Source organism: Theropithecus gelada, chromosome 1 (genome assembly GCF_003255815.1).
Source record: "Theropithecus gelada isolate Dixy chromosome 1, Tgel_1.0, whole genome shotgun sequence".
In the NCBI taxonomy this organism is placed as follows: Eukaryota; Metazoa; Chordata; class Mammalia; order Primates; family Cercopithecidae; genus Theropithecus; species Theropithecus gelada.
In genome coordinates this window covers 158299215-158316464 of record NC_037668.1, presented here as the reverse complement: position 1 = coordinate 158316464, position 17250 = coordinate 158299215, and the positions used below count along the sequence as shown (strand labels likewise).

The 17250-nt window shown below is 40.1% G+C and overlaps 1 protein-coding gene across 5 annotated transcripts in view; it reads left to right on the top strand.

Moving 5' to 3' along the window:
• Window positions 1-8209: 8209 nt before the first annotated feature.
• Window positions 8210-17250, top strand: part of CD55 (CD55 molecule (Cromer blood group)) — a 37506-nt gene continuing 28465 nt past the window's right edge. For all 5 annotated transcript variants that reach the window (XR_003115538.1, XM_025355122.1, XM_025355208.1 and 2 more), the window contains exons 1-5: window positions 8210-8704; window positions 9234-9419; window positions 11206-11397; window positions 12276-12375; window positions 13412-13497. Coding sequence is in view for 4 of the 5 variants with exons in the window: in XM_025355122.1 (XP_025210907.1) it covers window positions 8605-8704; window positions 9234-9419; window positions 11206-11397; window positions 12276-12375; window positions 13412-13497 (664 nt within the window). In the remaining variant the exon portion in view is untranslated. The remainder of the gene's footprint in view (window positions 8705-9233; window positions 9420-11205; window positions 11398-12275; window positions 12376-13411; window positions 13498-17250) is intronic.

Below are 17250 nucleotides of genomic sequence, written 5' to 3'. Positions count from 1 at the left end.
TCGTGAAGTGTGGGTGGTGTGATGGGCCAAGCACAAAACCTGCAGACAGCTGATGATGTGGGTTCATGCTTTACCCTGATTATTATTAAGTGTTTGACTTTGGACTTGTTAGAGAATCGCTGAAATTCATTTAGAAATTAATAATAACACCTATCTCACAGAGTGGATCTGAGGATTAAGTGAGATATTAGTGAAAAACACTCCAGAGATGATAAGTGCTACCTTCATCTAAATTGTTGCTGTCATTATTTCTGTCTGCCATGTTATCCTGGCACAAGATTTAGTGGGGATTCATTGAGCAGGTGAGAGGTGATGTGGAAAAGATCCATAAAATTACCTCATTAGCTCTGAGAACCTATCACTAGCTCTTCAGATAGAGCAGTGAGAACAGGCTGGGATCAAACAGTATGGAGAACAGAATCTCCTTGATTCTCCTTTCATGGGAAATTGTATCAGAAGTTCCTGTGGATGGCTTGGTAATTGGTGAGCATTCTGATTCAACACTGTGCTTCTCAGAATATAGTAAACAACCAAGGTTATACTATCCACATCAAATGGTTAATGCAATATGCTTATAATTGTTTTGTGATTTTGCCAATTTTCTCATATATATAACAACTCAGTGTTTTGCAAGTCAGCAAAGCCCATCAATGTTGTTCTTTATGAGCTCAAATTATTTCACATCCATAGTTAACACTATTTCAAACTGACTGACAAAATTAGGGGGCAAAACGAGAAAAGGTGTATTTAGTTGTGCTATTCTTGACACATAACCCAGTTGATTCACTGTTGCCAAAGCCCACCAACTCCACATCTGAAACCTTTGATTCTACTTTATGATTTTTAATCAACTTCATTGAGGTATAATTTATATAAAACAAATGTAAACATTCAAATTATCCAGTTTCATGAGTCTTCACAAATGTATACAGCATGTAACCACTACATCAATAAATATATAGAACATTTTCCCCCAAATGTTCCCTTTTGCCATTTTGCAGTAAATTCTCCTATCCTCTTGCACTCCCCACTCCAGACAGTCATTACTTTGATTTCTATCATCATAAGTTGATTTCACTTGTTCTGGAACTTCATATAAATGATATCATATAATATCCACTCTATGTGCCTAGTTTCCTCTGCTCAGCAAGTTTTTTAAATTCATCCCTATTGTGTGCATCATTAATTTGTTCCTTTTTAATGTGAAGTAGTTTTCATTGTATGGAAGTGCCACAATTTATTTAACCATTCAGCGATTTATGAATTGTTTCCAGCTTGTAGCTGTTGAAATAAAGCTGCTATAAACATTTATGTACAAATCTTTGTAGACATTTTTATTTTCCCTAGGTCCATACTTGGAAATATAAGGTCATATGGTAAGTGTCTATTATGTAAGAAGTTACTGAAGTATTTTCCAAATTGTTTTTTTTCCATGCAAACCCTGACACACACACAAACAAACCTTGACATAATTATTATAGACCTTTGGGCTGAATGGACTAAGTGACATCAAAATGAGGCCATGTGCTTTGGAAACATAAGGGGGAAAGTATGTCACAGAAGTAGTAGAGGAGGTGATATCAGATGGGGGCATTGAGAAAACAGAAGTGTTTTCAATAAAACCTGCAATTATTGTTTTTCTGAAGTAAATTACCTTCTTCATAGCAGAACATTTGGCTATATGAAAAAGTAAAATTTATCCGAGAGAAATGATCGTCATTTAGGTAAATGGAGTTTTGACATCTGAAAAACATCTGAAAGAACAGTGCTAGGAAAATACTCACCAATGAACACTTTAAGATCGATGAACCCTTTAGTCTTCATTATGCACCAACAAATGAAAGGTAACATGTAGAGTGGATGGAACATAATTTTCAATCTCCCCAGACCTGGTTCAATTTTGCTTGGCTTTGCCATCTGTATTGTTTTATCCAATCATTTTCCCCTCTGAACCTGTCCCAACATGTGCAACTGGAAGTAATAATAGTTTACTCATGGCATTGCTGGATGGTTAACCAAGGTTAAGTCTCAAAGTGAGAGTATCAGTGGAAGGTGATCCCTTCAATGTGAATTTCTTCTTTCTTCCTTCCTTACCCTTGTGCAATTCTAATATGCTTAAATTGTAAATCTGCTTCTTAACTTGCAAGCTGATAAATCAAGGGAAACAAACTGCAGATGGGACTACAGTGGAGGTAAAGAATCCAATGTTTAAACAATTCTGAATCTTGGTAAATGACCTAATCTTTGCTAAAGGAAAAATACTACCGGGTGGGGAAAGAATAAGGAAAACAACTCAATGATCTCCACATTGCTAATATATGAGAATTTTCTATTGTTTTTACAGAATTTTAAAACTGTATGTCATGACATGACTATTTTTATGGATTTCATGAAAAGTGTCCAAGTCTTGTTACAGGAAACATTCATTCATGTCACCCATGATCATTCATTATTGCTAATATTTATTGAGTACTGTGTGCCAAGCAATGGACCAAATGCTTTACATACACTATTTCCTTTATTCCTCACAAAACCCCATGAGGTAATATCATTACACCTGTTTTATAAGTGAGAAATTTGTGTTTCAGAGCGGTTGGGTGCTGGACCACACTCTCACATGTACACACACTCTCACATGCTCACACACATTCATACATGCACACACACTCACATGCTCACACACACATTCATAAACACACATGCTCACACACATTCATACATGCACACACATGCTTACACACTCATATATGTACACTCACATGCAAACACACTCTCACATTCTTGCACATACACACTAAAATGAACAAACTAGCCACAAGATTAAAAATTGTGGCTCAGGAGTCATGCAGCTAAAGGCCACAAGATTCCTAACCTTCCCAATTGCTCCTATAAATAATGTTACTATTGCAAAACCTAAGATTTGTGTTTGAAGTTCACACACTAACACATAGTCTCACATGTGTGTGCACACACACATTTCCTTGTTCCTACCACTACCTCCAAAGTGGAGGTAGCAAAAATTCACTGTTGTCTCAGAAAGTTAGGTCTTGGCAAATAAATATTTGCTCACATAAGTCAAGCATTGCATTTCCCCCTGGCTGCTGAGCCTGTTCTCACACACACAGGGAAGTCAGCTGCAGGGCAGGATGCTATTACATAGGTGAACATGTCACATGGAATTAGACCACGTTTTCCTAGGTCCTGCTGAACCTGCACCTAGTGAAAAGGAAAACTACTATGTCTGCTGCAATACACTGATACTTTGATTAGTGAATTCCTGGAGAAAAGAACTCATGTATAAGAAACAGGAGAGTCCACTCATTTGTTTTCATTTGTTAAAAAATACCCTTATTCTGTGAAGCAGAATTACCTGTATTTGCAGCTGCATGACAAAAATGCCTCAATATAAAGTTCCCTCCAACCCCACCCTGCCCCGGCCCATTGGATATTTTAAGATAAGTTGGGAATATATTTAGGCTGAGTTAGAATGTAAATATGAAATAGACTGGTTCATTAGATGTGAGGCACAGATAGGCACATTACATACTTTGGTAGCATAGAGGAAGGTACCAGGCATGATGTCATGGCAAGGGAGATTTCCTGGAAGAATGATGCCTGGCCAGTCTAACAGAGGCGTTAAGATCCTAAGCACTAGTTCTACTGCCAACAAGCCATGTGGTTTGGGGCTAGTTTCTTAACTTCCCTAAACACCAGCTGGTTCACTTGCAATGAGGGTGACAATATTTGCTCACAGTTTTGTATCCCTTGGCTTTCAGGAAATTGCACGATTCTCTTTCCTTTCTACTACTTTCTCCTTTCCCTTTCTCTGTCATTCGTACCTTCTAATGTGGGGCTCCTCAAGTCTCACACCTTGGGCTTCTCTGTGTATTTCCACATCTTCCCTTGGTTCAAACCTTGCCTGCAGTCACGTCTCCACCCACTCCACCTCCATCTTGCCTCCATTTCAATCGCATGCTGGACGTTTCCATGTAGACACTCTGCCAAGGCATTTAAAATTCAACAAGTGTAAAGCTGAATTTGTTGTTCTTTCTCTAAATTACCTCCTGGCTCTGGAATGGATAGTTCTTTTAAATAGGGCTGCTAATCTCACAAACTCCAAACTTCCGAGTCATCTGTAACATCTTTTTCCCCACTGCTCCTTATCGAGTCAGTTGCCAAATTCTGTGGGTTATTACTTTGAAACTTGTTTGGTCAGAGCAGGAATGGAAATTCAAAAGTCTATAATAATTGTGTCAGGAGTTTTATAGAGCAACAGGACTGGGACTCCTTAATACAGATGTATTATTTTAAAACTAAAAGACATTTTTGTTCTCTAAGCCTAAACACCTGAACTGTTGTAGTTAGTTAAACTGGATCTTAGCTTACACAGTCATTCTCATTCCAGCATCTTAGATGCAAATTCCAAATTACCCAGGTGCTTCCTCCTTACAACTGTCAACAGTTCTTTAATGCTTCTGAATGGTGTAAAAGGCACAGGCCTTACCTTTAAGGCTCCCTCAAATCTCTTTCCAGCCTCTCTCACCCTCTTCTTCCATTGCCTCAATTCAGTTCTCCATACTCTCTGTAAACTAAACTCCTTACTACTCTTGGAATCAACAGGCCTTTTCCTGACCCCAAACATTTGTTCGTATCTCTTTTCTTATTTTTGCCCTATTGCATTGACACTTGTCATATTTAGTTGAATCACTGGGCTTTTAGCCTCCCCACCCCAATTACCACACTCCCTTCTCTCCTTTCTGAAGCCCCATACCACTTTAGTTGTGATATTTGTAAAGCATTTATCATGAAAAACCTCCCTACTAGATTATAGATTCTCAAACACAAGTATTGACACTTAGTGGGCTTCTGTGTGCTAAGGAAGTTTATTAAACAGTCTTTGATTTAGTCATTGTATGGTTCCTGGGACAAGAGTAAGAGCCGTGGTCCCTTGCTCTGTCAAAATCATAAACCTATTTTCTTTGTATTTTGGCCTAATTACATAAGCTTGTTTTGGATTGGAAGCTCTATAGAGACTATTTTAGTGCCAAATGCTTTTTAATCAATGCGGAAATAAGCCCTTGAGATGTGCAGTGACTCAGCCGAGGACACACAGCTAGTTTCTGGTAGATAAGTATGAAGCCTCGGAACTACTGCTCATATCATGAGCCCCTGGGTTCCCAAATCACCTCCCCAAGAACCTCAGTCATTGTCCTCTGGACACAAGAAACTTTTGCTGATTCCAGTAAAAAGAATGCAGTATGGTAGGACAGACGTATAGGTTTTGAAATCAAACTAGGTTTAGATTCTGACCTAGTCGCTAGTTAGTGCATGGACTTTGGTAAACTTTGGTAAACAGCCTCTCAGCCTGTTTCCTTGTCTGCAAAATATGGAGAGTTATCTTCACTTCATGAAGTTGTGCTGATGAAATGGTATAATGTGTATAAAGCAACTGGAACACAACAAATGAGTCCATTTATTTAAAATAATCTTTAGTAAGTTATAAATTCACATATTTGCTTTTTCTGAGGAATGCTTAGATTTTATCATAGCTATCTTTTCTAAGTTGAGTAAATACATAGTGGATTTCTTTGTTTCCTTCCCCTCAGAATGTTGACATTTGGGTGGCTGTAACTATTACTTAAGACTCCATCCAGTAATTGTTCGTAAAATTTCTTTTTTTTTTTTTTTTTTTTGAGATGGAGTTTTGCTCTCGTTCCCCAGGCTGGAGTGCAATGGCGCAATCTTGACTCATTGCAACCTCTGCCCCCCAGGTTCAAGTAATTCTCCCGCCTCAGCCTCCTGAGCAGCTGGTATTACAGGCGCATGCCACCACGCCCAGCCAATTTTTGTATTTTTAGTAGAGACGGGGTTTCACTATGTTGACCAGGCTAGTCTCGAACTCCTGACCTCAGGTGATCCTCCGCCTCGGCCTTCCAAAGTGCTGAGATTACAGGCATGAGCCACCACGCCCAGCCAAAATTTCCTTTTAAAAATAGTTATTGCCAATAACTAAGTACTCTGGAAGGTGAATGCTTAGGACATTTAGTGTCACTAAGTTGTGTGATAGATAATATTTTTGACACTTTGCAGAGCTCATTGTTTTCTCTGCATATAAAGCTATGACATTCACATAATAAACACGTAGAGAGCTTTAATAGACTTCAATGTTAAGTCTTCTGGCAGCTGCATAACTGGTCTTGCTTGACCTGTCTTTTTCACAATGCTACCTTGCCTTTCACACCAATTCTGTGAGCCCAAGCAGAAATGAAGATTACCTATGTATAATGGCACGACAGAAGGGAGTGGTGGTTAAGGTTATTGGAGGTTATTAGGGGGAATAAATGAAGACCTGGTGCCACTTCTAAACACTGCCAGGCCCTGACATACCTTGTGTTTTTATATCCAATATGGGAGTAAAAGTAAGGTATTTTAACATCAAATATGAGGATGACACTAGATGGTTTTAAAAGCCCCCCACCCTAACTTCTAAACTCCACAATGTTTGAATATTGTTAGGTTTCAATGAAATACTACAGTAGTCCCTTGCTTGGAATCACTGTAGGATTGGTTCCAGCAATGGGCAACACAGGGTTTGGTTCTATACAGTAAGTATGGGTCAAAGAAAATGCTATGATTGAAAATTGTTTTCCTCCTTATAAAGCTCATACCAACCAGTAAAGAGCTATCAGAAAACCTTCAGGAAAGAATATCATGATAGGATATAACAAATACCCCCACAGCTGGTCCATGGACCAAAGTATAATTCCAAGTAGGGAATTTCACTTAACCAGGCAAGGCATTTAAGGGAAAAGGAATCTAGGCTAGGACTCTGCTAGCCAGACCCAGATAAATTATTAAAGGGAAGCACGTTCTTGAGGCTATTCTCTATGAAGAAGGGCAACCCACCTTGCCATCTATATCCTTTCTATTTTTGACAGGGGTGGTCCTAGGCTGGATAGATCTTTACTCTGACCAGTACCATATAGGTCTGTGGTTCTCAAACCTGGCTGCACAGTGTGGCACTTTTAAGTAATCCTGATACCCAGTGCCATCCCCAAAGATGCTGATTTAATTTGTCTAAGGTGTAGTTTGGGCCTCTGGATTGGAATCAACCCATATGCCCATCAATGATAAACTGGATTAAAAAAATGTGGCACATATACACCATAGAATACTATGCAGCCATAAAAAAGGATGAGTTTATGTCCTATGCAGGGACATGGATGAAGCTGGAAACCATCAATCTCAGCAAACTAACACAGGAACAGAAAACCAAACACTGCATGTTCTCACTCATAAGTGGGAGTTGAACAATGAGAATACATGGACACAGGGAGGGAAACATCACATACAGGGGCCTGTTGGGGGTGGGGATTAGGGGAGGGATAGCATTAGGAGAAATATCTAATGTAGATGACAGGTTAATGGGTGCAGCAAACCACCATGGCACGTGTATACCTATGTAACAAACCTGCATGTTCTGCACATGTATCCCAGAACTTGAAGTACATATATTTATATATGTATAAATATATATGAATATATATAAATATATGAATATATATATAGATATATGTAAGCTCCCCACATGATTCTAATGTGTGGCCACTCTTGCAAACCTCAGGCTATTTATTCTTAAAGGTTTGTAACAAACCTTCCTCTTAAAATCCACCCCACCACCATTCCGTTTTTTGGGGTTTGTTTTTGTTGTTATCCCACCCCTTTCCCCCACCCCACACCCCCCCTCCCCCCCGAGGCAGACACACACACACTGATGAATCTCTCTCTACAGTCAGGCTGGAGTAATCCCAAAGTGGTGTCTTTGGTAAATAAGGAGAACCCGGGTGAAGCAAGTGACTCCCACCAGAACAAGGCATGAACAATGTTCACTCCCTACTGTGTTCCTCAACCTGTTTCCCTAGCTCTCTGTTGTCACATTAGAGAGTGTTCTAGGAGATAACGCCCTCGCTCCCTAGTTACTTCCCCACCCTCGTGCTGGCCTTTGACAGACCTCGCAGTAGAGGACCACAACACGGGGAGGGCACCGCGTCTCAATCCCCGAGTCTCAGTCCCCGAACTCCACCGCACGTGCAGCTCGGCTTGGCAGCACTCAAGCGCGGGGATGCTCCGCTTAGACGAACTCACGTTCGGGCAGCAAGGCCTGCGATACTTGAGCACCCCTCCCCCTCTCCCGTTTCCACCCCGTTTTTGTTTACGTAGCGAGGAGACATTTAGGTTTCCAGAAGGCAGGTCATCGCAGGCCCCACCCAGCGGTGGAGAGAGTGAATCCCAGAGGGGGTTGCCAGCGAGTTCCTCCTCCTGCCCCTTCCCGCTATCCCTGAGTCTAGGGCTCCCAGGGGCGTATGACGCCAGCGCCCTCTGACCACACCTCTGACCACAACAAATCCCTACTCCACCCGTCTTCTTTGTCCCACCCTTGGTGACACAGAACCCCAGCCCAGGCCCCGCCCAAAGCACTCATTTAACTGTTATTGCGGAGCTGCGAGGCGCTGCTTCTGCTCGCTGCAACTCGCTCAGGCAGCTGGGCGTAGCTGCGACCCGGTGGAGTCCCGGCGGCGCGTACTTATTCTGACCTCGCGCGCCATGACTGTCGCGCGGCCGAGCGTGCCCGCGGCGCTGCCCCTCCTTGGGGAGCTGCCCCGGCTGCTGCTGCTGCTGCTGCTGTGCCTGCCGGCCGTGTGGGGTGAGTGGGGGCCCGGGGGCCCGGGGGCCTGGCGGCCAGGGAAGCCCCTGGGCTGGGTGGGATGTCCAAGTCGGTCTCCGAGACACGCACAGGAACCGGGGACTTGGCAGGTGGGGAGCGTGGCCTTTGGTCTTGGTTCACCCGTCCTGTACCTTTAAGGCTGTCGCAGCTCACCAGCATTTGGGGCTCCTGCTGTGTCGGCCCCCAGCTGACTTGGCTTTAGGAGTTGGCGTGGAGTGAGGTTAAAGAGGCCCCAGCTGGGTTTGCGGAGCGGCCAAGCCTGGGAAAATCGAAAGGGAGGGCTCAAAGAGAGCCTTAACACCCAAAAAGCTGGTCTAAAAGGATGGGAGGCCAGACCGCTGACCGCTGCCCACTCTCGACAGAGTCCAGCCGTGTAGAGCACACCATGCTGCAAACTTGCATGTCATCTCTTTAAGGTGTGGCATTTCAAGGGGGCGTGTGTCTTAAAAACAGCAACTGTGAGGACCCTTGATAGTCATTTCCTTCAGTTCTGCTTTTGTCTCCCTAGCTGACTGTGGCCCTCCCCCAGCTGTACCTAATGCCCAGCCAGCTTTGAAAGGCCTTACAAGTTTTCCCGAGAACACCGTAATAACGTATAGATGTGATGAAAACTTTACGAAAATTCCTGGCAAGCACGACTCAGTGATGTGCCTTCAGGACAGTCAATGGTCAGATATTGAAGAGTTCTGCAATCGTAAGTTCCTCATTTTTTTTAAGAAAAGTTATGGGAATGAAATGTATCTAAAATTTATTTTTATGTATCTTTGGAGTGACTAGTAATTGATAGTTTTCTAGTGTTACTAAACCCCAGGGTATACCTTGTTGGCACTTCACACTCCAGCTAATTGAAGACATTTACCTCCCTGAGTAGGTCCTGCTGCTTCATTAAGAGTTTTTCTTCCTAACACTGTACCCCTTGAACGAACTAGTAGAGAAATTAAACAATATGTATTGTTTAGGGAGTAAATATATAAAATATATTTGGCAATTGCCTTGAGACACATAGCGTAAGTGATCTGTTTTCTTAAATATTTTGTAAAGTAGGGCTTATCAAATACAACTCTGTGGTGGCATTTTTTAAAAGCTCTCAATATTTACTTCAAAATCTGTTATACTTGTAGGTATTTATAGGTATTTATAGATCATACAATGTGTCATGATCAATCAGTGTAATTGGGATAGCCAGTACCTCAAACACTTGGCGTTTGTGTGGAGAATATTCCAAATCTTCTCTTCTTGCTACTTTGAAAAAAAAAATATATATATATATATATATAAATTGGGATATATATAGGGACATATATGTATGTATATAGGGAGAGAGATATATGTAAATTGGGATATAGACAGACAGGTAGATAGATTGATTGTTAAAAATGAATAAGAGGCCCAGTGAAGAGTTGTTTTGGGGCTAACACAGTAACCGTGTTTGATATTGATATCTAGTAGAATTAAAAGAAATGAAGATTTCTTGTTTTAGGTGAATATACATACAGTCATCCACACCTCGTGTGCCCTTTGGTTTCATAAAATATATATCGGCATTATCTTGGAGGAAAAAAATCTGTTATTTACATAGCCCTGTATTAGCTTTGAGATACATGAGTAAAGTTAGAGACCCAATAACCTGACTTTGAACAACTTAAATCAATAGAAGCTACAGTAAATACAGAAATTGGCACAAATACTTTTAGAAGCCATGCGTGAAATAGGCTTTAACTTTTTATTTTTATCCACGATAGAGGCAGTAGGATGAAGTACATAGTCTTTGCACACGTATCATGTTTTAACTCTTCCCCATGTTGTTACTTTATCCAATGGTGGAGGAGACAGGCCCCAGTAGTTAAATAACTTCATTAAGAGCACAGCAGCTTTTATGCCAAAACCAAGGTGTAAACTTGGGTCTTCTGACTACAAATCCAGTGACCCTTCCACTTGACCATGCCTCTCTAGATTCACATTTGCCCAGCTGTTTACAGATGTAAATACTTTATGTATACAATTAACTCATCCTTGCCTCCAGGGCTTGTGGGAATTAAATGAGTTTATATGTAAATAAATGTTAGCTGCTATTATTGTTGTGCAGGACATTAGTCCAGGGGTCTGGAAATACCCTATTCCTGTACTGTATGGTGCTGTGTAGTTCTTTAGGGTAGGGTAAGGAAACCAACATTTATTGAATGCCAGAACTGTGCCAGGCAACCTAAATGGTTTTTTTGTTTCTTTGTTTTTTTCAAGCGGGGATAGTGATATCTGTGTACCAACTCTACTTCCTAAGCCTCTAGTAACTGGGAAATAAAGTATACATGTGAATGCATTTGCTACATTGCAAGTGCCATGGTGATATTAATATAGTTAAGTACCAAATATGTGCAAAGCAGTAAAGAAAGGGGGTTATTAGGGTCCAGATAATTAAATATAGATTATAAAACAAACATTGATACTACTTTTTTTGTTGCTGCTTTTGTTAATACATTTAGGTAGCTGCGGTGCGCCAACCAGGCTAAAGTTTGCATCCCTCAAACAGCTTTATATCCCTCAGAGTTATTTTCCAGTCGGTACTGTTGTGGAATATGAGTGTCGTCCAGGTTACAGAAGAGACCCTTCTCTATTAGCAAAACTAACTTGCCTTCAGAATTTAGAATGGTCCACAGCAGCTGAATTTTGTAAAAGTGAGTAAAATTTTTTAAAGTATTTTCAACCATCTGGTGTTCGGGGGAAATAGTATCCCTTCCTTCATTCATGCTAGAACTCTGTGTGTATATATTATTATTTAGGATGTTTCTTGATAGGACCATGAGTGTCAATTTATTTTGAATTAGACAAACTAAATATTTATGTGGTGGGAATACTTATTCACTCAAAAATTTCACATTTAATTAGTTTGAGGTTACCTAAAATGAAACAAGTATATATTCTAAATACGTTGCTTTTTCAAAACTTATTATAAAGAGAAATTAGAATTAAAGAAGTCTAAGGGTCAGGCATGGTGGATCATGCCTGTAATCCCAGCACTTTGGGAGACAGAGGCAGGTGGACCACTTGAGGTAAGGAGATTGAGACTAGCCTGGCCAACATGATGAAACCCCGACTCTACTAAAAATACAAAAACTAGCTGGGCGTGGTGGTGCATGCCTATAATCCCAGCTTCTTGGAAGGCTGAGGCAGGAGAATCCCTTGAACCTGGGAGGCAGAGGTTGCAGTGAGCTAAGATTATGTCACCACACTCCAGCCTGGGTAACAGAGCGAAACTCCATCTCAAAAAAAAAAAAAAAAAAAAATCTAAGGATAAGAACTATCAATGGTTCAGATGATGAATTTACATATATGTGCTTGATAATTTTTTCAAAATTTTTTCCCACGCTTCGTTGAGGTATAATCAACAAATATTATTTAAGATGTACAACATGATATTTTAATATATGTGCACATTGTGAAATGATAAACACAGTCAAGCTAATTAACATATCCACCACCTCACATAGTTACCTTCTTTGTGTGTATGCCTGATAATTTAATTTAAAAAAAATCAATTTGTATTCTATTCTAGAGAAATCATGCCCTAATCCTGGAGAAATACCAAATGGTCAGATCGATATATCAAATGGCATATTATTTGGTGCAGCCATCTCCTTCTCATGTAACACAGGGTAAGTTTGGGCATACTAAAACCCTGTATTTAGGAAATGAGGAAACAAATTAGGACTTAAGATGAGATTGTTAGTTTCATGACTGGTATTCACAGCTACTAGCAACTAAAACAATCCTTCTCCTCAAAGACCCTTCATCATGAGCTCATCACAGTTAAATTTACTAAAATGGGGCAAGAAAGGAAGATTTCTTATACCACCAAAATTCTCTAAATTCTGATTTCAGTAAATATGTGATTCAATATAGAATTTTAAATGTGATTAATAAAAAAATTTGAGATGATGTTACTTGCAGAAATAATTCTTCAAATGTTAAATACTAAACCAATCTTTAGTTGACCTAAATAATGAATTTGCATGAGTTTTTCTCTATGCAAACAAGCTGTTACAAAACAGCATGAGTTAAAGACATTCCTAGTGTGAAAATATTCTAACCTAAGTTCTTTGATAAGTTCTCTATATAGGAAAAAGCAACTCATTCATTGAGTACCATCAATGTCTCAGACACTGTTGAAAACTTTACATTTATTTTCTCATTTCATATCTGTGAATTAAATAATTCTATTTTACTGTGTGTGTGTCCCTATTCTTTATAAAGTAAAAATATCAGTATCACTTGTCTCCTTTACGGAACAGATGTTGGTTAGGTCACAAACACAAAATCTGGGAAGTACGTTGAACCCTTGAAATACAAGTACATTCTATTATTTTATGAAGCCTGTATTTAGAACTCGGAAGTATAAAATGTTCAATCATCTCTGTCATTTAAAAATGTTTTAAACACTTTTATGCTTTCTAACATATTCCCCATGCAAATAAAAAATGTACATATCTTACCCGTTTTTACTCTTTGGATGTCACCTTTTTAAACTTAATTTTTCTTTTCCTTTAAACTACTGTGTGGACTTTTGTCAACTACTGTTTTATTTTCACCTGCTGCTGTAGTAAATATTTCAAGATAATAACCTGAAGAATTTGAGGAAAGTCAAATACGTGTGAATGTAACAAACTCTTTTTTCTTCCCCTATTGCTTTAGGTACAAATTATTTGGCCCGACTTCTAGTTTATGTCTTGCTTCAGACAGTGGAGTCCAGTGGAGTGACACGTTGCCAGAGTGCAGAGGTAAGAGTTAAAAATCTAAGCACTCAGGTTGCGAGGCTGAGTACTCAATGATAAATTAATTTCTGCCCCTTAAGAATTAGCACAGTGTGTATTTGTAGCAAACCCAGCTTTCAATATATGAGTGCTTTGCTAATTTTAATACCTTTTCTAGTGATGCTTCTTAATTTATTAGCTGTGGAGATAAACCATCAAGTCTTCTGAGTCCCAATTCCCAAACAATAGAATAAGGATTAAAAACAAACTTAGATTTGTATTGCACTTGGTCATTTATTGTCTAACCATTACTTCTAAAGTCAAGTATGATAGGTAAAAGATTTCCACCCCACAATTTTAATGTAAGAAAATACTGTCTATCAGAGGGTCTATAAGACTTGACCCCATATCCTAAAACAAGTGGCAATGGAAGGCCTTTAACCCAGGTCTCTTATTTCAGACCCAGCATTTTTCTAAAACCCAGTGTTGCCTACATGCTGCTTCTTAGGATTAAAATAATTAAGAGATAATTATCTAGAAGGGTTTTAAGGTGTGATATATTCTTATCATGAGAGAGAGAAGCTTATACCATAAAGGAGAAATACTGTTTCTGTATTTGAGAATCTTCTCAAATGAAAGATATGGTGCAGCAGTAATGCTATAAATGGGTATATATCCTGTCAAATTTATGTCAGTTAGAGAAACGTGTCTCTTGGAAATTGAGAGGAATAAAATACAGCAATATTTTAAAATGTAGGCTTGCTTTCTTTCCATCCTTCTCTTTCTCTACACACAATGTGCCCTCCTGCAAATGACTTCTGAAGGCCCTATTGTCAAAATTATTGATAAGTTAAAGTTTTTGTGTGTTACTAGGGGAAAAAAACTAGAGTAGATTTAGTGTAAGTTATGAAACATTTATCGATTGACATTCTGGTAGGCAACGTGTAGGGTCAACTGATATGAAGACAAATAAAATGAAGCCGTGCCATCAAGGAGCCTGCCCCTGCCACACCCACCGTGTGCCCTTCTTTTGAGATGTCATACTACTACCACCAGTTTTTTCTCATTGTAGTTGTTTTTAAATTTTTCATCATTGCTACCCAGTAGCACCTTTCCCACTTTCCTTGTCCAGTAAGAGACACTGTAAATGATAGTAAATTAAAGATAGAAAACAAGGAAAAACTGGGCCGTATCTTTCGTTTGACCCAGGCAGCATGTCACAAAGTTCAGACAAACAGTCTCCCATCTGAAGCCAGTATTTGCACAAGCACTTGCTGTGTCATGAATTTGACAGCAATGCAAACCCACTTTATCTTCCTGCTTGCGCCATCTAGGTCTCAGCCTTGCTTCCCTATTTGGTGTCTTGAACTCCATGCTGAATATTCTGATCTTCATGTTTTCCTCCTCGACTCTTCTATCCTCTCTGACTCAGCAACCACTGACATCTGCATCCTGTAGGAAAGAGCCCCTGTTCTTAAGCAATCCCAGTGCCTTCAAATATCCCCATAAGGCCTTACTTCTTTTAGAATCATTTTGAATTTCCACATAACTTGTTTTGACCATACCAAAAAGATTGAATGGAAAGTAAATTCTTAAACAATGTAATGCTTCACCTGGAGTATGTAACCCTAGCCTATAAACACATGAGGTTGCTTCAATGTCCATGCGTGAATATGGATATGAAGAAGGAAAGAACAATGGATACATCCACTAATTGTTTGTAGTTATACAGAAAGCAGAGGTGATGCTAGTTTACCTGTGAATGGAGCCTCACTGTCAGAGGACCTGTTTGCTTATCTCTCTGCCAATGTTTTCTTTTTGAAAATTTTAGTTGACTGATGGTATCTGCTAACCTAGAATCAATCCCTGCTATATAATGACTATCATCCCAGACCCTTCTCTTTATCTTAACTCCTCACATCTCATCCCTAAATCATTGTGCTTTACTTCCTCAATCTGTTTTTCAAACTTGTGTTTTGCCCTCCATCTGTATACTTATGGCATAGTTTATTATTCCTTCTGTGGACTATTGCAATCAGGGCCACCTCTAACATTTTCAGGGCCCAGGCAAGAATATAAATGGAGGTCACTGGCCTAAGACCCACCTTCTTTCAAATAGGCCTTCCTCTTTCCACACTGTGGGTTTTCTGGTGCAAATAAGTGGACAACTCAGCCTAAATACCCAAGTCGTGTCCACCACATCCACCATAACTTGTATCCACCCTCCATTGTCTATTGGGTTAGAGGTGAAGTGTATCAGCGGGTAGACCACCCCCAAGAACGTGGACCAGTGGGAGGGACCCTCTCAGGCCCTGGAAAGGGTGTTGGCACAGGGAATTCTGGGTGCTAGTTCCTGGAGCATGTTCTGGAATGGAGGAGAAGTCGTAGGACAGGTTGTCATTAAGTGTATGCTCTCAGCCTACAGATATCCCACCAACAGGGGAGAGACGCATCCAAAGGAGGGCCAGAGCACAGCCTTTTAAAATATGGGGTCTGAGGCAGCAGTCTTAGTTGCCTGAGTTCAAGAGTGACACTGATAGCAATGGCCTCCTGCCTCCATTCTTTCACTCTATTAATGTTTCATCCATATTTTACCCAGAGCGATCTGAAACACAGATGTGACTTAGATGTCTGTTTCCTCCTTAGAGCTTATTCATATCTCCTATCACTTACAAAGCCCAAATTCCTTAGTATAGTGTACAAGACAGTCGTGGTCTACCTACTGCTTGACACTCAGGTCTTGCCCTCATGTTTTATGCCTTTTACATGCAAACTGCTGTGGTTTCCATGTACCTCTTTTTTTTCTTTTCTTTTTTTTTTAGATTGAGACAGGGTCTCATTCTGTTACCCAGGCTGAAGTGCAGTGGTGTGATCACAGCTTACTGCAGCCTCAATCTCCTTGGCCCAAGTGATCCTCCCACCTCAGCCCCCCCTTGTATCTGGGATTATAGGTGCACACCACCATGCCCAGCTAACTTGTGTATTTGTTGCATAGACAGGGCTTCCTCATGTTGCCTAGGCTGGTCTCGAACTCCTGGGCTCCAGCAGTCTGCCCACCTCAGCCTCCCAAAGTGCTGGGATTACAGGTGTGAACCACCATGCCCCGCTGCCCCTTCTTTACTTAGCTATATTTTCCTAAGAGTTAGTTCTCTAGCCCATCAGGGAGATTCCCAGGCTGGCTACTTCTATGATGACCCTTGCAATTTTTATTGAAATCATCTCTGAATCTTTTTTCCCCACTAGCTTTTAAGACCTACGAACTATATCTTGTTCAGCTTTACACTTCCAGTTATAGAAAAATGCCTGGCATGTGTTAGGCAGTTAGAAAATGTTTGAACTGAACCAATGGTATGTGTGTCTCTGCATACTCTAAGTTGGTGTAAATCAGAACAGCTTGTTCTTGCTGCTTGTTTTGATCTAAGACTGAAGAGTGATTGATAAATGTGCTAAGTATTTTCTGTATTCTTAAGTATGCTTCGTGTAACATAATTTGACATACACACATATTAAATTGCCTTCCATTCTTAGGGGAAAAAAAAGGACAACAACATCATGCCTTTGGAGTATGTGGAACCATTGAATTTTTTCTCAGGGCAATTGCCAGAGAGTGGTCCCTTTTTACATTATAACTAAAAAAACCTCTGCTTGTATTTATTTTATAAGTTCAACTGCTCAGTAAGATTGTTTTGAATGAAGTCTCTGTGAGTCAATATGTGCTAAAAATGTTTACTCTAGAAGTCACAATGTAATCCTGACATTTAAGATCTCTGCTCTATCTAA